The sequence below is a fragment of the Rana temporaria genome, chromosome 3 (assembly GCF_905171775.1).
Source record: "Rana temporaria chromosome 3, aRanTem1.1, whole genome shotgun sequence".
NCBI classification, from domain to species: domain Eukaryota; kingdom Metazoa; phylum Chordata; class Amphibia; order Anura; family Ranidae; genus Rana; species Rana temporaria.
The window spans coordinates 331296193-331321477 of NC_053491.1; the positions used below are offsets into that span (position 1 = coordinate 331296193).

Consider the following 25285-nt stretch of genomic DNA (forward strand, 5'->3'; position numbering starts at 1 on the left):
ATAAGCATTATAATTAATAAAAAAAAAATGAGGAGGATACTATCCATTCCAGATAGGTATGCTCTCAATTCTCTCAGTTGATAAGTAGACATCGCCTGCTCTCTAGCTCCCTCATCACCTCCTCCCATATTAATCTCCAGGACTTCTCACAAGCCTCTCACACCCTCTGAAATACCCTACCCCAACCAGACTATCCCAAAATCTTTCTACTTTTAGGCGATCCCTGAAAACTTTTCTCTTTGAAGAAGCCTACCCTGCCTCCACCTAACAACTACACTTTTATTTTCATAATCGGCTCATCCCCCACAGCTGTTACCCTTTCTGTATCACTTGACCCTCCCTCTTAGATTGTAAGCTCGAACGAGCAGGGCCCTCTGATTCCTCCTGTATTGTATTGTAATTGTACTGTCTTCCCTAATGTTGTAAAGCGCTGCGCAAACTGTCAGCGTTATATAAATCCTGTATAATAAGGCTTCATTTCCACTGGCGTTTTTACAGCCACTTTTCTGAGCGTTTTTTACAGCTTAAAAACGCCTGTCCGTGTTATTCTATGGCATCATGCCCACATAGGCGTTTTTGAGCTGCAAATGGCATAGGCGTTTTTGAGCTGTAAAAAAAACGCGGGACCAGGGCGTTCTGTGGCTCCAGCAATAGAGCTGTAAAAACGTCAGACGCTCAAAAACGCTACCGCTGCGTTTTTGAGCTCCAGCTCACAAAAAATAAAAACATTTTTTTTTTTTTACAAAATTAAACATGGACAGGCGTTTTTAAGCTGTAAAAAAGGCAAAAAAAAAGTGGCTGTAAAAACGCCAGTGGAAATTAAGCCTTATAATAAACACCCGCCTGCCACGATTCAAAAAAGAACAAGGAGGATCAGATTAAACAAGAAAGGGGGAAAAGGGGTGGAATCCCGTCAGGCCAGCAGAGTGTAATAAGCCTCCCCTGCAATAGTGAGTTAGGTCAAAGCAAGGGTGCAAGATGGTGTGAAAATTCTATCCATGCACTCCATGTTGCAGTGATAGTGATCCTGTAGCTGAGTAGTACTTCCATCAGCAGTGGTTGACCTCCAGTACCTAAGGATCAATGCCTTACTGGTACAGGTTTTTTTATTCTTTCACAGATTATCCCCCCTGCCTGTCCTTTGTTTATACACCACTGTTCTCTGTATAAGAGCCTAATCACATTTTGCATTGGTGCAGGTTTTGTTTAACTCATCAGTTTTTCTGGCTTTTAGCATGTCGGGTAATATGTACCTGCCTTTCTCATGTGTTGCAGTTCAGTGGCCTGTGCTCAGGATTGCTGGCTTTTAACAGCTAATCGCCTGCAGCTGGTGACTGCCCAGGTCAAGGTTTGTCTAAACGCCCAGTGTCTGGCGATACATGGCTTTAACGACATGTATACAGGTAAGTTACGTTTTGGTTTGAAACTTTTTTTTTTTTTTTTTTCAGAAACATTACACAGATACACAGGGTAAATTCAAAAATACAGAAGTGCACATCATTGCATATTATTAGGTATAATGGTTAGGAAAGGGATGCATACCACCCCATTGTTTTTTAAGCCAGGGTGCATGAAGCCTTAAAGCGATTGTTAACCTAAACAAAAAAAAAGAATGGATCCTGTTCCTTTAAAGCATGAATAACAGTGCTTGTGCTGTGTAATTTGGACCTTTGTATCGCCTGAAATACCTGGTTAATCCTGCCAGTTTCTGCCCCCCCCCCCCCCCCGTAAACTGACCACGGTTAATCATGGTTGCTGAGTCATGTCATCTGCAACCCTGCTCTCTAGTCTCCTCTGTCCTCCTCCCCCTTCCTGCCTGTCAGTCTGTGTGTGACAGTAGCACTGTTTCGAGCACACATTGATTCACACAAGCACTGCCAGCCCCACTGCTAGTATAATCTGTAGGTCTTCTTTTTTTTTTTTTTGTGTAAAATTCTTCTTTCAAATACCTTATTCCTTCTCTCCGATCAGAGGTCACGTAACCGCCCATCGCTCTCTTCCTCCAATGTATACACTAGGGAGGGACGTCACGTGACCACCCAGCAGACGTCAGAGGGAGATCCCAGCCCCTCCCTCCCTAGTACATACATCGGAGGAAGAGAGCAACGGGCGGTCACGTGACTTGGAGAAGGAATAAGGTATTTAGAAGAATTTTGCAAAAAGGCATACAGTATATAGTACAGGTTATACTAGCAGTGGGACTTGCGTGCACTGACTTAACAACCCCTTTTTAATATATGTGACGCTTCCAAAAAAAATAACTCGGACCAGTCCCGGGGGGCCCTGATAATCTAGAAGGGTTATGGAACCCCTGGGGATAAGTAGGTAAGCTATGTGTACTTTCAGTTTCACACGTATTTGGGCCTTTTATTTGCTCACATCACCCCCAGTTTTTTGTTGTTTATTTCTTATAATATACATAAATGTTGCTTCTCTCTGCTCTTGCATAAAAAATTAATATATATTTTTTATTAAATAAAAAAATAGGGAGAATTTGTTTAACCACTTACAGAACGCCTTCCGTAGTTATATGTTGGCACTTTGAAGAGGAATATCGGGCGGTCTTCTTTCAGATAAAAGTGGTCTCTACTGCGGATTTGCTGCAAGATCACTTTTATCGGCAGTGGGAGAGGGCCGCTCCGGTGCCCTCCGGCGCTTACCGGAGGCGATCGTGTCCTTTCCCCTCCATAGTATGGAGCCAAGTGAGGGGAAGATGGCCCCCACCCGGCTCCATACCATTGCAGGGCGGAAGCCACGTCAAAACGTCACTTCTTCTACCCAAAGCTCTTAAAGTAAAATTGTATTATTATTTTAATTTTTTTTGAAACAACATTTTTATTTTTTATTTTTTTACCCCATCTCATATTTAAGAGGTCCTGTCATGCTTTTTTTCTATTACCTTGTAATAGGAATAAAAGTGCCATAATTATTTTTTTTTTTAAAAGAACAGTGTAAAAATAAAAGGTAAAATAAATAACAAAAAAAAACAAATTCTTTTTTTTTTTAAACGTGCCCCGTCCCGACGAGCTTGCTTGCAGAAGCGAGCGCATACGTGAGTAGCACCCGCAAACCACACATGTGAGGTACCACCGCAATCGGTGTAGCGGGAGCAATAACGATAGAACTAGAACTCCTCCTCTGTAACTCAAAACATTTTTAAATGTCGCCTATGGAGATTTTTAAGGGTGAAAGTTTGTCGCCATTCCACGAGCGGGCGCAACTTTGAAGCATGACTTGTTTGGTATCAGTTCACTCGGCGTAACATCATTTTTCACAATAAAAAAAATTTGGCTAACTTTACTGTTGTCTTATTTTTATCATTCAAAAATTCTCCCCCCCCCCCCCCAAAAAAAGTGCCCTTGTAAGACCTCTGCACAAATACGGTGTGACAAAAAATAATTGCAATGACCGCCATTTTATTCTCTGGGGTGTTAGAAAAAAAATATATGTATAATGTTTGGGGGTTCTAAGTAATTTTCTAGCAAAAAAAATGATTTTAGGCCTGATCCTTGGGTGGTTAAACTTGCGGGGGGTGGGAGTAGCTTTCTCTGTTAGCATTTCAAATTCCAATAAGACCTGGTGTGGAGTTTAACGTTAATTGTAGTGTTGATTTGTCATATACAATAACCTGCAACTAGAGTTATTTTCGTTAAATTTACTATATAATATATATATATATATATATATAATACCCGTATTTATCGGCGTATAACACGCACAGGTGTATAACACGCACCCTAACTTTTAAGAGGGAAGTTTCAGGAAAAAAAACTTCCCACAGCCCCCTGTGAGTGTTATACGCCAATAAATACAGTATATGTATGTGTGTGTGTATATGTGTATATGTGTATATATATATATATATATATATATATATATATATATATATATATATATATATATAAAACATAAATACAAAAGATGGATTTGGTTTTTAATGCCTTTTTAATATTTTTCACATGTCTAAGGACTTTTCAATGTGGGGAACAAACTGCTTGTGAGCTTAGATCTCCTTTTCTCTATTCGCAACCAAATTAAGGTGGGAGAAGACCCCAAAGTCTCTATAAGCAACATTGTGGAATCAGTGCAGGGACAGACAGGTAAGAATTTGTGGATGAGGACACAACATACACTTGACTTAATATGGACTTTTCTGTTTTTGCCTGGTTACTGGTTGAATTACGTATAGGACTTGTTCACAGCTGGAGAAGGGAGGGTGCATGCTAAAAACAGGCAGTTAATCCACCATTTACCCGCCCACCTAAATTGTGCAGTGGCAGCTGGTAAATATTGCATCATTTCCCAATTGGCAGGTATTACCGCCACCAAAAGCGGCCGGAGCTAGTAAGTAGGGCGGCATCACAACAACAAGCCAAACAAGCTGCCCAACGTCTCATTTACATTTTTTTACTTTCTCCTGGGCTGCTTCAGAGCAGGTCAAGCACCAAGAGCATATTCTTTTGCTGTGTATAAAATCTAGTCTAGTCTATAAAAAAAATGCATGAAACTGCATCAAAGACACATATAAAATCGCACTGTAAAACTCATAATTATGCAGCAGCACTAGTGTGAAACTAGGCTTAGTTGTCTTGCAGTAAATATGGGAAAACTTATGCCAATGTTGTTGTTTTTTTACAGTTTTTTTTTTTTTGGAAACCTGCACTGACTTGCAGTGAATGCTTCAGTTCTCATTCACTGACCTGAAATAAATATGCATATAATGAGTTCTGACTTCACTAGCTACATTTTTATTTTGGGTCCATGACTGTACAGAAACTCAGTATATCTAGCCAGCTGACATTTTCAATAGGGGGATCAGCAATGGTAGCCTCTCTTTCTCTTGTTATTGGTTCCCTTTTCAAGTGATTCTAAGGCTGGGTTCACATCTAATATCGATGCGGCTTTCAGAAGGGGTCCGGTGCATCCCTGTTCTCCATTTCAGGGATGAATCGGACCTGAAACGGAGCCAAAGACACACAGGACCCCTGTGCAATTTGCTTCGCAGCCACCATGGAGATGTGTGAACCGGCTCCAAAAAGAGATGGTCACAATCACCTTACAGCCGAATTGAATGCCGTGAAAACCACATCCAATTCGCACTAGTGTGAACCCATCCTAAATGTTGCTTTAAAAAAACAAAATAACAAGCATGTTATACTTGCCTGCTCTGTGCAATGGTTTTGCACAGAGCAGACCTGGTCCTCTTCTTTTTGGTCCACCGCCAGCTGCCCTGCCTCCTCGCCCCTTCCAAGTGCCCCTATTGCCAGGCTCGCTCCTGAGGCTCAGCCTCACCCCAGCTCTCTCCTCATTGGCTCACTGGCTGTGATTGGCCGCAGCAGAATGACCCAATGACTTCTGTTGCTGTGTGAGCCAATGAGGAAAGCAAGACATGGGAGAGCCACTGCTTTCATGCACATCGCCAGATTGAGATGGGGCTCAGGTAGGTATAATAGGGGGCTGGGGGAGCTGCACCCAGAAAAAACCTTCTGCCTTTAGAACCAATTTGTGTCCTTGCTTTTTGTGCTTTCGTAATTGTCCTCAAACTTCTGCTGTGCCTTTCTTTTGTCAGAGAAGATGCTGAGCCCAGAGGAGCTACTTTCAGTCCAGGATTTGCTGAGCTGTGGATACTGGGCATTTGAATGTCTCACTGTCAGGGACTATAATGATATGATCTGTGGAGTGTGCGGAGTAGCCCCAAAAGTGGAGATTGCACAAAGGAATGTGGATAACACCTTAACACTGACAAACATTGAGGTAAATTGCAGTGGCATCAAGTGGATTTTTATTATGTACTGAATTCAGTTTTATATGATCTTTTTATCAATATTATTTATTATAGATTCAAAAAAAATTTAAACCAAGTGTTATTGATGCAAAAAAGGCATAACCTCTAAATATGTTCCGGCTACTTTACCGTGAAATGTATGCAAAGCAGCCTCCCTAAATTTTTTAAGGCTTAGTGAAGTATATTATTTTATGGAAGACTACCTAAAATAGAGGTTGCAGCTGTAAGTTTGGAATGGTGTGGGGGCTTAAAGTGGTTGTAAACCCTGTTTATGAAATTTGACCTAAGCATGTATATCTATAGTGTTTACGTATCTCTCTTCAAAGCTCTAATTTAAATTTGTGTCAGGGAGGGAACTTAGAGGTAAATTAGCAGCGAGTTTGTCTATTCACAGTACAGCTCTGTTCCTGTGTTCCTCTGCCTATGTGAAGTGGGGGTGTGTGCCTTTCCTCCAATCTGCTCTCACACAGTGTATGCCAAGACTCCACACCCACTGCTGAAACAGAAACAAAGATTTCTAACACAATCTGCACTTTCCAAAGAATGTAGAAAGGTAAAGACAGCAGATATACATGTAAAACATATGTAGGGAGATTTTCATCTTGGTGTATCTTCTGAGGCTATTCACTTCACTGGGTATGGGAAAGGGTTTAAAGGTCCTGACTTACTGTGTAACCCGATAAGACTAAATTATGTGAGGGTGTAGTTTTGTGGTTCCTCTATTTGCTTAATTTTGGTGACAAATGAAAACATTTCCTTCCTGTGGTGATCAACAGTTTACTTGGCCTGAGTTTCTTACCACCAATGAGTTGGCATGGAGGATTTTCTGGGTCCACACTGGAAACAGAGGTGCTGGAACAAGCTGCCTTTCCCTCGAGCATCCCCATCACCAAGTTTGATGCCTCCATCATCTCTCTATTTTTCCCACCTCTCATGCGTGGCCCTGTAGTAGTGAACAGCGAGAGCTATAAGAACCTGGAAATACAGAAGGTTGCAGGTGAGCAGATGCAAATTTATTTTCTGCTAAAAATCTAATTTGTATGTCGTTGTAGTGTTTTTTTCTTTTTTTTTTTTTTTTTTTTTTGCAATATTCTGGGTAACAAGAAATATTCTTACCTTCAACATGAAAACTTTGTTTAGTGTTGCAAGGATGAACATTATGGGGCTAAATGGGCAAATTAGGTGGAGTAGGGGAAGTGTGACTTTTACTACTAGTACTCGCTTCCACCCTCCACAGGAAAACATAAATCAGATACAATTTAAAAGGCCCCTCCCTTTCCTCTGACCCTCAGTTGTTTTGTGTTTCCAGACCCTCCAGGAGCACCTGACACGTTTTTTGTTTTTCTTGGGTCTGGTCATGGTTGGTGGACCCCCCTTCTCTATTGTCATCCAGGACTAGTTGTGACCAAGTTCTGGGTGTTTTTTAGTCATGTACTCCCAGGAGGAGTTCTGTCCAGAAGGGTTCCCTATTCGGAGGTACTTGCTTACCTGGCTGAGGAAATGGTGGCAACTTCCTTCAGTTTTTTTTCCCCAGCTCTGCTGTGTGGAACCTTGTCCTCCTCGTGCTTTGCCGAGGTGTACCAAGATGGCATCTGAGCACTTCCGGTAATGCAGCAAGATGGCACCGGAACGGAAGTCACGTGACGCACTTCCGAGTGCTGTTTTTTTAAGGAGCACGGTGCAATACACTGAGGACGTGCTGCCTAGGTAACGATCTGCTGAACGCCAGACAGGCGCATTTCTAGCAGGACAACAGCAGCCTTTTTCTCCAGCCAATCTCTGCTCGCCTGTTGGAGCTTGAGGACAGGTCTGAGGATGGAGCACCTGCTTGGATGGAACCAGCGGCAGCCTCCGGGTCCCATACTGCCCCCAAGGTAAGCCCCTGTCTGTAGTTCTACAGCAAGGGACCTTTTTTTGTATGGACAGTTTTTTGTTTATGGTTCCTATTTCTTTTTTTTTCTAGGCCAGAAATGCAGGAAATATAGGGCCAGGGTCTCTGATAGTTATAAAAAAACTATTTTGTGAGGATTGTATTCCATCAGAGCTAGTTCAGAGACTGCCTCTTTAAAAGAGTTAATGTCTTCCATGAAAGAGGTTGTGTCCTCCTTCTGGTCCTTTTAATGATAGAGTAGCATGGCTGGGACCTTCCCCATCTAGTTCCATAGCTCAAGAGCCTTCAGCCTCGGCTAGATCCCTTCCTCTGTTAGTGTCCGAGACCATTAGTTCTCATAATGCTTCTGATATGGAAGAAGGGGAGAACCCAAGTTCTTCATCTGATGGGGATTGCGCATGGGAGGATGACACGAGTAGCTCTAAGTATCTTTTTCCAGTCAATATATACCTTGGAACAGATTGAGATGCCACAGCTGGTCCAATCTGTACAAGATAAAATGTATAGGGGTCTACAGGGGCGGAAATCGAGAGCTTTTCCGGTGCACCAGTCACTTAAGTATATGATTCTTGCAGAGTGGAAGGAACCCGAGAGGAGGTTATTCCAGTCTAAAGGGCACAAAAGGAGATTTCCTTTTCATTCTGAATTGGAGGAGGCTTTCTGTAAATTTCCTAGACTGGATGTCCCAGGTGTCCAAAAGGTCAGACCTGTCCTTTGAAGACTCAGGGGTCCTGAAAGATCAAATGGACAGGAAGGCCGATTCCTTGCTGCATAAGGCCTGGGATGCTTCAGATTTCTCCTTGGGTCCAGCTATAGCATCCATCTGTGTGGCTAGGAATTTGGACATATGGGTTCAGCGGCTGGATGATCTTCTTTTATCTGACACCCCCAAGAGGAGATTAGGGAGTCTCTCCCACTCATTGCCAAGTCAGTTGCCTTCTTGGCTGATGCAGCTGCAGATTCTGTAAAGGCTGCAGCCAGATCCTCTGCTCTCATTAATTCAGCCAGATGAGCTATCTGGCTCAAATCTTGGGAGGGTGATCTTCCCTCCAAAAACAAACTCTGCGGCATCCCCTTTGAAGGCAAGCTCTTATTCGGTTCCTCCTTGATACAGGTCCTAGCTTATTCCTCTGAGAAGAGTAAGCGGTTTCCTTCTTCTCTAAGAAATAAGCCACAGAATAGGAAGCCTTTTCGCAGTTTCCAGAGCAAGGTTAATTTTAAAACCAACAGGCGAAGAAAAAGTGGTCTTTTAACAAAGATAAGCAAAAAGGGGGGACTCTTTGCTCCTTCAGCCCCTTCCAAAAATCCCCAGTGACGCCAGAATAGGGGTAGGGGGAAGGTTGTCCCATTTCATCAAGGAATGGGTGGAGATTTCCAACAATTCCTTTATTCTTCAAACGTTAGAAAGGGGTTACAGGTTGGAATGCAAGAGACGCATCCCTCCTTCTAGAATTAGGGCTCATTCAATGAGATCCATGGCCACATCATGGGCAGAAAGAGCGGGGGCATCATGGGAAGAAATTTCTAAAGCTGCCGTCTGGTCCTCCTCTCATGCAATTGTAAAACATTATAGAGTTCAGATGCTTTCCAGCCAGGACCTCTCCTTTGGTAGGAAAGTGCTTCAGGCTGTTGTCCCTCCCTAAGGTATAGAATCTTGCTTATCCTCTCAAGTAGCTGTCCTGGAAGGTGTGGGGGGGAAACCCCCGTTAGACATACCGGTAACGGTATTTCCAGGAACCTTCCAGGACAGCGTCTTTATTCCCAACCTGTTCTACTTTTCACTGGTCGACCTTGTTTACCTGGTGGTGGTGTTTTTTTATGTTTCGATTTTTTTCCTCTACCGAGTGCACTTTTGATGGCGGTTTACTTGATCTTCTAAACAACTGAGGGTCAGAGGAAAGGGAGGGGCCTTTTAAATTGTATCTGATTTGTGTTTCCTGTAGAGGGCGGAGCCAATCATCTCTCAAGTAGCTGTCCTGGAAGGTTCCTGGAAATACCGTTACCGGTAAGTCTAACAGGGGTTTTATTCACCAGTGCAGCATGTATTTCATGTTTCCACAAGTTTGCAAAAGCCTTTTGTTCACTGCCAGGATCTTTGTACAGTCTGTCCACGTCCCCACCCTAAGCTAATATATTTCAATTGGATTCTGTAGCCCGCTTATGGCTCCCAAAGCCCCAGAGAGTCCAAGTAAGAAGGTGGTTTTATTGGGATCAGTTCCGTTTCTCTGACTTCAGTATCTGTGAACTACTTCGAGCACCCAATCGACCAGGGTGGCTGCCATCACTGTAGCCCTAATTGCAACCTCAGTGGCCACCATCCTTTACACCAAACCCCCCCCCCCCCCTACTCTCTTCTTTCCCACATCTCCTTCTTGCTCCTGTTCTTGTGTTCTCCCTGCACCCCTTTTACCCCCTTACAAACAGTAAAAATGTTGTTGAATTTTGGTACAGAGTATTGTAAGGCCCCGTACACACGACCGAACATGTTTGCTGAAACTGGTCCGCGGACCAGTTTCAGCAGACATGTTCGGTCGTCTGTACAGCCGAGCGGACAGGATTCCAGCGTACATTTGCCCGCCAGACCGTTTTCGAGCGGGCAAATGTTTCTAAACTTGCTTAGAAACATGCCCGCTGGAATCCTGTCCGTCGGACATGTTCGGTCGTCTGTACAGACTTACCGTACATGTCCGAGCGGCCGCCATCCCTCGCATGCGTCGAATGACTTAGACGCATGCGTGGAAGCATTGAACTGCCAGGGCCGCGCACGTCGCCGCGGCCTCGTCGCCGCGTATCGTGTACGCGCGGATTTGTGTATGATGGTGTGTACAGCCATCATACAGAAATCTCCGGGCAGGCATGTCCGCTGAAAACGGTCCGGCGGACCGTTTTTATCGTACATGTTTGCCCGTCTGTACGAGGCCTAACACTTTTCAGACATCTTATTCAGACATCTCAATTGGGGTTCTATATTGCAACTCATCTGTCAATGTTAGTTAAGCAATAGTTTTTTTTTCAGTCACTCCCTTGTCAAACGATCGTTTCAGAACGCGGTGACGTAAAACACAACGACGTGCTGAGAAAAAATGAAGTTCAATGCTTCTGAGCATGCGTCGACTTGATTCTGAGCATGCATGGATTTTTAACCGATGGACGTACCCACAGACGATCGTTTTTTTTATCGGTTAGTTAACCATCAGATAATTTTCAAACAAGTTCCTAGTTTTTTAACCGATGGATAAATTACCGATGGGGCCCACACACAATCGGTTAGTCTGATGAAAACGGTCCATCAGACAAACCGATCGTGTGTACGCGGCATTACTGTGAAGAAACCTTTCCGCATTTGGAGATGAAATCTTTTTTCCTCTAAAAGTAAAGAGTTCCCACTTGTCCCCTGCGATGACCGTAAAGTGAATAACTCAACACCAAGTTCACTATATGGACCCCTTATATATTTGTACATGTTGATCATATCCCCCCTTAATCTCCTCTTCTCAAGAGGGAATAGATTCAGTTCCTCTAATCTTGCCTCGTAGCTGAGCTCCTCCATGCTCCTTATCAGTTTGGTTGCCCTTCTCTGCACTTTCTCCTGTTCCCCCAATATCCTTTTTGAGAACTGGTGCCCAAAACTCAACTGCCTATTCCAGATGAGGTCTTGCTAATCATTTGTACAGGGGAAAAATTATATCTCTCTCTGGAGTCCATACCTCTCTTAATACAAGAAAAAACTGCATGCTATTACAACAACCAGGTTCCGTTCCAACGAACAAGTCGCCAAACAAATTGGTTGTTAAACGAGGAGCCACAAGTTATCAATATTTTAAGCATTCTTAACTACTGTACTGTATTGTGGACAAAAAAAGCCTAAACACAAAACTCCAGCTCAATAGCGTTGTTTTAATTTGAATAAGTACAGAACACAAATACTGTACTGTACAAAACAATGATTTATAACACGTCATTTAAGTGGGGAGAGCTGGTTGTAAGTCTGAATGATCGTTAAACAGGTAAGTTGTTAAACAAGGCATATCTGTATAGAGCTTATGACCTACCAAACCCCCCCAGATCCTTCTCTACCATTTGATTCCCCCAGTTGTACTCCCCCTAGTATGCACGATGCATGCATATTCTTAGCCCCCAAGTGCATGACTTTTTATTTGTCAACATTAAACCTCATTTGCCATTCAGTTGCCCTATTAAACCGTGCATTGATGTTGGATTGTAAATTGGAGACATCCTGTAAGCATGCTATTCCACTGCATAGCTTAGTGTCATCTGCAAAGATAGAAATGGTCTTTTAATCCCAGACCCTATATCATTTATAAAGATTTGTAAAAGTAAGGGTCCCAGCACTGAACCTTGAGGTACACCGATGATAACCATAGACCAGGGGTCTGCAACCTTTAAGACATAAAGAGCCACTTGGACCCGTTTCCGAATGAAAAAAAAAACTGGGAGCCGCAAAACCATTGCGACATTTAAAACAAATATAACACTGCTAATTGATATTGTACAGTATTGCATTTGCTGGGCATGTGGAGGTGGAATCTTATCTGATATTGTCAAGATTCCACCTCCACATGCCCAATATCGGATAAGATTCCACCTCCACATGCCCAGCAAATGCAATCATCATCATCATCATTACAAAATCATCAGCCCCCCTCACCATCATCATTACAAAATCATCATCCCCCCTCACCAACATCAGCCCCACCATCATAATTACAAAATCATCATCCCCCCTCACCATCATCAGCCCCACCATCATCATTACAAAATCATCAGCCCCACCATCATTAATTACATCACCATCAGCCCCCCCCTCACCACCATCATCATTACAAAATCATCATCCCCCCTATCCATCGTCAGCCCCCCCCCACCATCATCATTACAAAATCATCAGCCCCCTCACCGTCATCATCATCAGCCCCCTCACCATCACAAGCCAGCCGACACCATCATCATCATCAAAAAATCATGCCAGCCCCCACCATCATCATAAAAAAATCATCAGCTCCCCTCACCATCACAAGCCAGTCGCCACCATCATCATCATCATTAAAAAATCATGCCAGCCCTCACCATCATCATCATAAAAAAATCATGCCAGCCCCCACCATCATCATCATAAAAAAATCATGCCAGCCCCCACCATCATCATAATAAAAAAATCATGCCAGCCCCCACCATCATCATAAAAAAAATCATGCCAGCCCCCACCATCATCATCATAAAAAAATCATGCCAGCCCCCACCATCATCATCATTAAAAAATCATGCCAGCCCCCACCATCATCATCATCATCATCATTAAAAAATCATGCCAGCCCCCACCATCATCATTAAAAAATCATGCCAGCCCCCACCATCATAAAAAAAATCATGCCAGCCCCCACCATCACCATCATCATTAAAAAATCATGCCAGCCCCCACCATCATCATCATTAAAAAATCATGCCAGCCCCCACCATCATCATTAAAAAATCATGCCAGCCCCCACCACCATCATAAAAAAATCATGCCAGCCCCCACCATCACCATCATCATTAAAAAATCATGCCAGCCCCCACCACCATCATCATAAAAAAATCATGCCAGCCCCCACCATCACCATCATCATTAAAAAATCATGCCAGCCCCCACCACCATCATCATAAAAAAATCATGCCAGCCCCCACCATCATCATTAAAAAATCATGCCAGCCCCCACCACCATCATCATAAAAAAATCATGCCAGCCCCCACCATCACCATCATCATTAAAAAATCATGCCAGCCCCCACCATCATCATCATTAAAAAATCATGCCAGCCCCCACCATCATCATCATTAAAAAATCATGCCAGCCCCCATCATCATCATCATCATCATCATCATCATCATCATCATCAAAAAATCATCAGCTCCCCTCACCATCGCAGGCCAGCCCCCGCCCCCCCCACCATCATCATCAATGATGATGGTGGGTGGGGGGGGGGGCTGGCTTGGGATGGTGACGGGAGCTGATGATTTTTTAATGATGATGATGGTGGGAGGGGGGCTGGCTTGCGATGGTGACGGGAGCTGATGATTTCTTAATGATGATTCATCATTAAAAAAATCATCAGCTCCCCTCACCATTGCAAGCCAGCCCCCCCCCCCCCCACCATCATCATCATCATCATCATTAAAAAAAAAATAGCTCCCGTCACCATCGCAAGGCAGCCCCCCCCCCCCCCCATCATTATCATTAAAAAATAATTGGCTCCTGTCACCATCGCAAGCCAGCCCCCTCATTGTAAGCCCCTCACAGCCTTACTGTTCTGTGCTGTGTCACGATGCTCCCCCACACTGGCGCGCTGATAAATGTCCCGCCCTCCTCCTCTAGACCAGCTTGTGTGACAGACAGCACACTGGCTCTATCACACGAGCTAGTCTTCTAGCAGGAGGAGGGCGGGACATTTGTCACAGCGCGCCCGAACTGTTAACTCCGGGATCGCTGTGTAAAGTCCTCCGCTGGCCGCAAAAGGTGTCCCGGAGCCGCGGCAAAGGTTTAAAAGAGCCGCATGCGGCTCCGGAGCCGCGGGTTGCCGACCCCTGCCTTAGACCAATTAGAGTAAGAGTCATTAACCATTATCTATTTAGCCAGATTTCCATCAATTTTACATATTGATCTTTCCGTGTACATTTTACCTGACACATGAGCCGTGTCTGGGGAACTGTGTCAATTGCTTTTGCAAAATCCAGGTATACCACGTCCACAGCCACCCCCCTGTCCAAGGGTTTACTTCCCTCCTCATAAAAATAAATCGGGTTTGTTTGACAACTTCTGTCTTTCGTGAATCCATGCTGTCTGTTTCTTAAAATATTTTTTTCCAGCCAGAACTATGTGGTCTTTTATTAAACTCTCCAGTATCTTCCTGACTTTAGAAGTTAAACTAACAGGTCTATAGTTACCTGGCAAAGACTTTGATCCCTTTTTTAAATATGGGCACCACATTGGCCCCAATCCAGTGGTACCATTCCAGTTATTAACAAGTCCCTAAAAATTTGAATCAATGGCTCTAAAATGACAGAGCTCAATACTTTTTGGATCCGTGGGTGATGGCCATCTGGTCCAGGTGCTTTATCCACCTTTATTCTGTCTAAATATTTCTGGACCCTATCACTTTGAGCCATTGTGGATCATTTGGGGCTGTGTCACTACCACCCCCATTATGGACATGAGCTCCCAAATGCTCCTTTGTATACTCAGGGCCAGATTCAGGTAGACTTACAACGGGCGTATCAGTAGATATGCCGCCGTAAGTCCGAATCCCCGCCGTCGTATATTTAAGCGTATTCTCAAGCTGATACGCTTAAATATTGCTAAGATACGACCGGCGTAAGTCTCCTACGCCGTTGTATCTTAACAGCATATTTACGCTGGCCGCTAGGGGCGGGTACGCTGATTTACGCCTAGAATATGTAAATCAGCTAGATACGCCTATTCACGAATGTACCCCCGGCCATCGCAGTACAGATACGCCGTTTATGTAAGGGGTTTTCAGGCGTAAAGATAAACCATCAAAAAGATGGCGCAGCCAATGTTAAGTATGGACGTCAGAACCGCGTCAAATTTCTCAAGTTTTACGTTGTTTGCGTAACTCGTCCGTGAATGTGGCTTGCCGTATGTTACGTTCATGTCGAAAGCATTGACGATTTGCCGACGTGATTTGGAGCATGCGCACTGGGATACGTCCACGGACGGCGCATGCGCCGTTCGATTGAAACGTCATTTACGTGGGGTCACACTTAATATACATAAAACACGCCCACAGCTTCAACATTTGAATTGGGTGGGCTTACGCCGGCCCTAATACGCTACGCCGCCGTAACTTCGGCCGCAAAATCTTTGAGAATACCATACTCGCCTCTCAAAGTTACGGCGGCGTAGCGTATAGGACATACGCTACGCCCGCCTAAAGGTACGTGAATCTAGCCCACAGAGCTGAAGAAAGTATTTAATAAATTTTTCCTTCTCTTTGTCTCCAGTCACCCACTCCTAGATTATTTTGTGAAGGGCCTACATGCTCAGACCTGACATTTTTACTATTAATATATTTTAAGATTTGTTTGGGGTTGGTCCTATCTTTTGCAATCTGTCGTTCGTTCCATAGGTTTTATTTTTAGGCTTTTAAACGTATTGCCCATGGGAATATATTTTCCAGTGAGTTTACATACAATCTCTTTTTGAAGAATTCCCATTTCTGTTCTGTGTCCATTGATGCCCAAATTCCTTGGAAAATTTGCTCTTTTAAAGTTAAGTGTTTTTATCTTACCGGTATGTGTTTGTTGCTTACAGCTAACATTAAATGAAATCATGTCACTGCTACTCAGATGCTCTTTTATATGAATATTGGTAATAAGCTCTGCATGGTTTGAGATTACCAGCTCCAGCAGAGCGTCATTCCTAGTCAGGGCCTCAATAAACTGCACTATAACATTGTCTTGTAATATGTTTATAGAATTAATTTTGGCTGTCCCCGCAGTTCCATTACACCAGTCTATTTCCAGGTAGTTAAAATCCTCGCCCTTGCAGCACTTTCTATCTGTGCAAGGAGCCGAGTCTCCACCTCCTCACTAACACTGGGAGGTCTATAAAAAAAAAAAAAACTTCATTGCCAACCTTTGTAATACTCACACCCATGTACAGTTCCACCCATAATGCTTCAGACTCCTCACACTCTCCATCAACTGTCTATTGCTAGTTGATCTCTTAAAGCATTATTTTATCACTGTCACAAGAAGCTCTTTTTTCTGCTCTCCTCAAAGGACAACTCACTGAAATTCAAAGTTAAAACCAGGTAGTAGTAGTAGTAGTTTCCAGAGTGTTGACGCATGCATTCAAATACTGTAAAAGTCATCAAGATAACGTGAGCAGTAATGTCAGCTGATAAAGCAATCCAACACAATGATGTAAATTAATGTATGCATCATGCTTTTATGACATAAACCTCAGGTTTTTAGGCACACCATCAAAATATTTTTTCTCTTTCGTTCATGAATGGACACAGCCTTAATCTTGACATAGTGGGATTAACCTATCTATCTTTAGGAGTGACTAGGCAGAAGTGTTAACTTCAAAGCAGAACCGCCCTGCCCAGGGTGCAGTCCCACTGACTATATCCCCTCAGCCTGCACCAAACAATTCAGGTTTTCTGCCTAGTCTAAGGAGAAGACATGGCTCTCTTCAGGCCCTTGGCTTTGAGGCTTTTAGTTTAGATTAATTTTTTGGATTTTTTATTACGTTTTTTTCCTGCAATCTTCAATCAACTGCCGACTGGGCGACAGGCTGGATCCCAGATCCTTGTATTCTTCCCAGTTTCGGCCATCAAGCGTGTGCCGACCATAGCTGTGCGCTGGGTCATCCATGACATGCCCGTCGCTCTACGGGTGGCTGGTGAGCTATACAATCCAGGGCTTGCATAAAGACCGATCTACAGGGCCTAGTCGCAGTAGCCTGGCCGACAGTCATCTCCGTTACCATGCGGAAGATGCACTGTCCAGGATGCTTCCAGCATAAACCCACAGGAAGGTTAAGTAGCTACTACCTTGCTTTAGCAAGAAGACAGAGCTGGGCATCCTTGGAGAGGTGAGTAAAGGGCCTTATGCCCCTTCTCCCCCCCTCCTCCTTCTTCTAGGCTCTCTGAGCTAGCTGCTGGGCAGGGGTTCCTCTGGGGAGCTTCATTTGGGGAACCATAAGTCACTAAATCAGTGTATGAGCTGCATGTTCTGCTCCATGCTGTCGGCGGCCATGTTTGGTGTATTCATGCTGTATTTCTTTACTTGCACCATGTATAAAGCCGCATAAGAGATTCTGTTTTTCTGTGTGTCTTGCTCCATGCTGTCGGCGGCCATGTTTGGTGTGTCCATGCTGTATTTTTTTACTTGCACAATGTATAAAGCCACATAAGAGATTCTGCTTTCTGTGTGTCTTGCTCCATGCTGTCGACACCCAGGTTGGTGTCCATGCTGTATTCTCACTGGCGGCCATCTTGTAAGCCGCTTTTTTGGCGATTTCTGCTGAGGTGTACTGACTGCTGCATTACTCTGCTGCACCGTGGTTTTCTGCCCTGTTGGCCTCTAGTGTCAGATCAGCGGCCATTGTACCATGGATCAGACCATTTTAAAAACGGCAGATGAACAGATACACGCTGCGACTGAGACAAAAATCGCAGCCCCACAAACAGCCTTCGATCCCAGCTATGGAGAGCACAGATCGACAGACACCCTCTGCAGGCAGCAGCTTTGCTAGCTAAACCATCTGTTACGGTTCCTGGGTGGTGAGTCCTCTGGGGGGGGGGGGGGACCCCTCGTCTCTGCTACAGCCAGGAGTCGTGGGTTACTTGTTTGGGGGTCCCTGTATCAGGTGTGTGGACAGCATGGCGTCGGAAGCAGATGCTTTTTCCCCTGAGACACCTGAGCTGGCAATTGATGCCCCTGCACCCGATTTATCGGTGGACGCTAGGCAGCAATCCTAGATGCCTTCATAGCCAAGGTGGAAGCAGCGCGTGGGAGAATAGGGGATAGAAAGCGCCCCCTCCCTCCGCCATCTGCTGGGGACAACTCAGATGCGTTGCCGGGTCCAGCAAGCACTCATGACCCTGGCCCTGAGGTATCTGAAGATGCGGACCAGAAAACCTCTTTAAGAGAGTTTCTTGAAAAGATGGACCTCGCCCCCGATAGTGGACCCTCCTGTGTCCAGATTAAACAAGTTCCACCATACCAGTGGAGGGGGCTCCCGCCTTCAAAGACTCTGCGGACGAGAAGGCTGAGGCGATCACCCGCAACCTGTACACGGTCGTGTGTTGACGGTATGCCCAACCATAATTGGGTCCTGGTGTCTGACACGCACGGAAGGGGCAAAGATGCTGCTCTATGGTTTGCAAGCATCAGGCTTCCTCGAACGAGGTAGCCCTAGCTGACTTACTAGTACAAGGCCTAAAATTCATTTGTGAATCAGCCTTGGTCACTATTCCTCTGCTGGTCAGAGCTTTCAGGTCAGGCGGTGGCGTTACGCCGTCTACTTTGGTTAAGATTTGGTCCGCCAACCAATCTTTCAAGAAAGCACTAATGGACTTGCCCTTTAAGGGCGACAGACTTTTTGGAACTCCCCTGGATGACCTAATTAAAGATGCTACAGGAGGTAGAGCACACTGCTCCCACAGTCCAAAAAGGGGGAAGAAGCCACGCCATAGGCAAGAGCCCTTCTTTACCGCACGCAATTGTTTTTTTCATCCGCCCAGTACGGCGGGTAAAAGACCACAGGCCGATATAGCGCCTGCTCAGGGACTGAGACGTCCCTGGTTTCGCAAACTCAACAAACCTGCAGACAAAGCTACATCCGCATGAAGGTTTGCCCCGACCCATCTCTCAGGTGGGGGGACGTCTTCGCGAATTTGCGACCCGGTGGACATGTCAGGTCCCCGACCGGTGGGTTTGCAACGTAGAGTCTTCAGTGTAAAAGATGGAACTTCTATCTCGCCCACCAAACAAATTTTTTTCACTCCAATCTGTTTATAGTACCAAAGAAAGAGGGCGTTCACCCAATTCTGGACCTCAGGGCCTTCAATTGCTTCATGAAGGTACAAGATTCCGGATGGAATCGATTCGCTCTGTCGTCACTGCCCTCCAGCCGGGGGACTTTCTGGCATCCTTGGACATCAGGGATGCCTATTTGCATGTTCCCATATGCACAAAGCATCAGAGACTTCTGCGCTTTGCGGTCGGGGAAGACCACTATTAATTTGTGGCTCTCCCCTTTGGCCTGGCATCGGCACCAAGGGTGTTCACCAAGGTGCTTGCCCTAAATGCTCGCCCTACTAAGACAACGTGGCATCGCTGTCGTGGGCTACTTGGACGACCTGCTTCTGAGGGCCGCTTCAGCCTCAGAATTAGAAGTGAGTGTGTCTATAACATCAGACCATCAGACACTTGGGTGACTACTGAACATTCAGAAGTCAGTAATGGTAACGACTCAATGCTTGGTATATCTGGGATTGATTCTGGACTCCTCAGAGGCAAAGGTTTGCTTCCCTGTGGAAAAGTTGCGGACCCTTTGGGCTGCGGTGCGGTAGTTGACATCCCAGAAGGGTCGTCACTCCGCTCATGGTGGCCTCCTTCGAGGCGGTATTATAGGCGCAATCTCTTTCGCGGGTGCTACAGAAGGAAGTTCTGTCCAGATGGGACAAGCGCCCTTCATGCCTGGATTATCTAAACGGGGTGAGCCACTTGGTCAGGGCCTCCCTTGTTGGTGGCTGACCTCACCGGCACTTCTGTGTGGGAAGTCGTTCCTTCCTTTTACTGGATAGTCATCACGACGGACGCCAACCTTACCGGTGGGGGGAGTCTGAGGGGTTCAGTCGACCCAGGGTCGCTGGTCTCCAGAGGATTCCCATTTGCCGATCAAGGTCCTGGAACTTCAGTCGATCAGGCTGTGCCTCTCCACATGGTCTCAGACGCTACGAGGGCGTCCAGTCGGACAACGCCACGGCTGTGGCATATGTCAACCATCAAGGAGGAACAAGTAGCTTGGCTGCAGCGTCAGAAGTCGCTCACATCCTCAGTTGAGGAGCTCTGTTTTGGGGTGAAGTTTATTTTTATGTTCCCACCCCTCATTTTCACACTGCTTTGGGACATTTCACTATGTCCATCCATGAACGAAAGAGAAAATAGGATTTTATGCTCACTGTAAAATCTCTTTCTCTGAGTTCATGGATGGACACAGCACCCACTCCTCTTTGTCTGTACTGCTTGCTACGAACTGAATTGTTTGGTGCAGGCTGAGGGGATATAATCAGTGGGACCGCACCCTGGACGGGGCGGTTCTGCTTTGAAGTTAACACTTCTGCCTAGTCACTCCTAAAGATAGGTTAATCCCACTATGTCAAGATTAAGGCTGTGTCCATCCATGAACTCAGAGAAAGAGATTTTACGGTGAGCATAAAATCCTTTTTTTTTTTTTTTTTTTTTTTAGCAAGGCTAATACATTTCTATGACCATTTGACCTATTCTGATTTCTCCCATCCCTACACTGTGGTCTGCAATGTGACCATCGCTAATTGCATGTACCACTTCTGTCTATGCCTTTTTGGTCAGTGTTCTCATTCGTAATTTTTTATGTCGGTTGTACTGTTCTGTATGTTTCACTTTCTGCAGCGCTACAGCATATGTAGGGCAAAGGAAATTAATAATAATGATGCATAGTTGGATTCAGAGGTAAAAAATATGAATTGTGTTTTGGTTTGGTATAATCCGTAACTGTTTTGTGTGGTGTTGCAGGTAATGGCAGTGCTTTGGCCAGACTTCTCCATGACGGCACCCTGAAACTGGATGACCTAAACACGCTCGGCACTGAACAGCTGCAGAGAATACTGACACTTTGTGGCATTCCCTGGCATGTTACAGACACAAAGGTAAATTCTGGCTCTTGTCATTTCTGACTAATCGTAAGAAGACCGTTTACTCTCATCTTACTGTTTATCCACTCATGCAAACACGTGAGTAAAGTGTATTTTAACACTTAGTTCCATAAGGGCTACTCTACTGGATGCCATTGTAGACAAATCAATTGTGTGGGAGTTTATTTTCCATTAACCCCTCCCCACTCAGCCCTGGCTACCCTTTAACTGGGTCTTTATGCCCGGGGGGGGGGGGGGGGGGGGCCAGACGTTCCCGATCACTGCGATTGGTTGTCCCATTGGTCACCTGATCAGGAGCCCCTCCCGCCAGCTCCCGATCATGACTGGTCTGTCACAGTTTGGTCACACTCTCAGCACCGGAAACCTCAGCCTTTTATTTATGCATGCAAGATTTAAAGTTCACCCTCTTTGCTGGCGCACATATGCATTACATGGTGGCAAGAGGTTAAATCTCACTCTGTTGGCATGTGTGCATTGTTCCCTTCATCTCCCATAGTTACAGACATGGATGCTAAAACTGTGTGATATATATTAGTGTGTATTTTGGGTCTTTATGTATTTCTTTCTGTGTATAGGACAGCATGTGTTACTCAATCCTGGCCCTTTCAGAGTTTGTACAGAACGGGACACAGATCAAGCAGCCTCCATCTCATTTAACTGGAGGGAAGATTTACAAAATTTGCCCACATCAGGTACTTGAATTAAAAATCTTAGACTTGCAATGTACTTGTAAATTGTACTATTTGCACTGAAAAAAGTGTTCCTTTTTAAAGTATGTAAGATCTCATTTTGTGATATAATTTTACTGGGAGCTTTGCACTTCCTACCTAAGGCCATTAGTGTCTGATGAATTATTATGTTGCTTTCTTGGCAGCTTTGGTACAAGCCTCAGAATGTTATCGATGAATGGTACTATGTAAAATTTCTCTGTCCAGCTTCTTGACCACATACTGTTGTGTCACTGTAGGTGGTGTGCGGCTCAAAGTACATTGTGCGTGGGGAGAGTCCTCGGGATCATGTTGACCTTTTGGCGTCTTCACGTCATTGGCCCCCTGTGTACGTAGTGGACATGGCCACGCAGGTGGCTCTGTGTGCCGATCTCTGCTGCCGAAACCTGGCGAAGCAGATGTGGGGAAAAAATCAAGGATGCTTCTCTGATCCATCAGAGTCTCCAAAGGTGAGTACGATTTATAACTGAATGAAGAGCCAACAAGAAGATGAGAGAAATTTTGAAAGTTCCATTTTTCATATTTTGAAAACCATGCTAAACTAATGTAGAATTAAGGGCATTTTATTTTTTCATTTTTGGTAGAGTAAGGTGTGGTTATAACCCCTGTCAGTTTTTTTTTTTAGGAATATGGCATGACAGCACCTCTTTACAGTGAGATATGGGGTCAATAAGACCCCACATCTCACCAATAGGCTCGGAAGCCTGACATAAAAAGAAAGATCTCAGCTTCCCAACCGAGGCGGTGCCATTTGTTTGAATGCAGGGGCCCAGCGTGACGTCATAACATCGCGCCTGGCCTCCGACGATCATAGAGACTCCGGCGACCATCTGGTCCGCTGAAAATCTCTATGGCAAACATTCGGGGCCGGCGGAGCCGTTCTCTGACTCACCGATCACAGAGGTGAGTCGGTAGAAGTGGCGGGAGGGGGGACGTCTTTTCTCGCCACCCGTAAGAATGATCAAGCGGTGTAGGAAATCAGCGGCTGAAAAGCCGATATCTGAATGATGCCTGTAGCTGCAGGCATCATTCAGATATACCCCCACAAAGGCCAAAGACGTCATATGATGGCTAGCCGTCGGCAAGTGGTTAATATTTTTTTTATTATTGACGTATGACTGAATGATATGTCACACTAACCTTTCCCTTTTTCTTGTTTTTTTTCGTATATAAAAATAATTTATATATTTTTTAAATTTAAAAATGTTTTTTTTTTTCTATCTTAGTATGTTTCTTGTCCGGAGCTCCTCGACAGACATTATAACATGGATATGATGGGAAATGAGCCCTCTATTCAGCATCCTGTGACCAAATCAGCATCCCGTAGAATTGTCCATGCTGTGGCGGAACAAAACGGAACCTGTGACCCCACTTGTCGTCACCACTCTCTGTTACTTTGTCGTGAGCTGGAGCCATACAGCGCCATCATCACAGCCATTGGAGACAGTAAGACAAGCAACATCCGCCACCACTCCATAAACTTTGAGAACGCCACACACTATTACCTCTATAACAGGTTGATTGACTTTCTCACCAGTCGTGAAATTGTGAACAGGCAGATACATGACATTGTGCAGACTTGTCAGCCTGGGGAAGTGGTGATCAGAGACACTCTGTACCGGCTTGGTGTGGCACAGATCAAGACGGAGCTTGGGGATGAGTTGGAGGAGGACATTACAGTAGAGCAAACAAGCTCTGCTTGAACCTACCTATCACTGGTATCTTGCACTACAGGGATTCCAAACATTTCCTGATGAACAAATGGAGACAATCAGCTCTCCCAATGAGCATGCCTCTGTTCCACTGCACGTTCATTAAGGAACATGTGAACCAATGTCTTAATGAGTTGGTTGCCAAAGTTATGATGTGAAAACTGCCTTTATGGTGAGGAATCAAGGCAAAATGCACTTTTTTCTTGTGCTCTGTATCAGACAGCATTTTAGAATTCTTTGTGTATATTGTTTTTGGATTCTAGGATGTGTCTGTCTAGTATAGCCCATGACATATGGTGCCTTCTATGTCTGTAGTGGGACTATACCGAGATCTAGAACAGGCTGGGATACATTTACTTCAGCTCACTGCTTTTTTTTGTGAATTTACCTTTGGTGTTCAGAAGTGGTACATCCATCCTCTTAGAATCTACCCCTGGCCTTGTCTGTACACAAAGACTTCTAGTCACTCCAGTAGCAGTCAGACTACTGAACATTTTTTACCACATCCAGTGAAATTGCACGTGACACAATTGGAATGTGCTGCTTTGGGTTGTTTCTGCTCATTTAGCACAAAAGATTAGTAAAAAATTATGGCCTTACAGTCATTTTATGTACATAAGAGTGAGAGTATTGCATGATTGTATCAAGATCATTTAGATTGTGCAGCAGTTACCACCTCTGTGTTTTAAAATGTGTGTTTGGGTAAAAACAAATGCGAAGTCAATTATGAATATATGATTGGTGTTGCAAACAATAATACAGGGATACTGACAGGATCTCGGAATCGGAAAATTGCACTGCCAGGTACAAGTTTACTTAGTACTTGTCTCTATAAATGTTTTTTTTTTTTTTTTATTGCATTGTTATATAATATGTAATTTTCATAAAAAGCAATAGCCCACGAAGTCCGTCATTAAATATCTCTTTTCCTACTTTGATTGGATCAAGCAGAATATTGCCAGATGCATGAGCCAGTTAACTGAAGAAATCAAATCTGACACCATATTGGTTACATTGTCTTCTTCTCCTTTAGTTCTAGATTGGACTATGTTGATCTCGATTTGAGTATTGGCTTCAGCAGATGAAAAATCTGCCCTATTGTACGGAGTGCTGGTGGGGTTGTGTCTTAGCCTACATTATATATATATACCGTATACAGATTATATATATATATATATATATATATATATATATATATATATATATATATATATATATATATATATATATACTGTTCTGAGGGTTTCAGATGATCATCTGCATAAACCCGTTGTTCAGGGTTCATTCCTATGGCCTGTGGGGTAAAGCTCATTCATAAGGCAATGACCAGTTGGACTACGTATGGTGCAAGTATTTACTCTAGAAATGTATAAATACACTCGCTACATATTTTATTTTGGTCCCTGTTCGTTATGTGTATTGCACACAGCTTAAATGGGCTGTGAAGCAAAAAATATGAAAACAATTAATTACTAACATATTAATATTGTATACTGTGTGTTCTATGTAGCACTTTTGACTGTTTACATTGCTTTTCCTTACACGTGCTCACTTGCTGCTAGCCTTAAAGTGCATCTCTAGTGAAAACTTTTCTTTCTTTTAGTGTATGGCAGAGTGTGGAAGGGTCAGAACCTCTGTCAGATTGTTTTCATGTGTATGTCCTCTGGAGAGACTTGTCCTCTATATTTGTTCTAGACTTCTAGTGAACACTTGTCACTGG

The 25285-nt window shown here is 44.3% G+C and overlaps 1 protein-coding gene across 1 annotated transcript in view; it reads left to right on the forward strand.

Moving 5' to 3' along the window:
• The window catches only part of HMGXB3 (HMG-box containing 3), a 72273-nt gene extending 47775 nt beyond the window's left edge, over positions 1-24498 (forward strand). The window contains 9 exon segments of the mRNA XM_040345010.1: positions 1276-1403; positions 3969-4100; positions 5570-5754; positions 6562-6615; positions 6617-6782; positions 20986-21119; positions 21701-21817; positions 22093-22302; positions 23080-24498. Of these exon segments, the coding sequence (XP_040200944.1) occupies positions 1276-1403; positions 3969-4100; positions 5570-5754; positions 6562-6615; positions 6617-6782; positions 20986-21119; positions 21701-21817; positions 22093-22302; positions 23080-23556 (1603 nt within the window). The 3' untranslated portion in view covers positions 23557-24498.
• Positions 24499-25285: the final 787 nt, after the last annotated feature.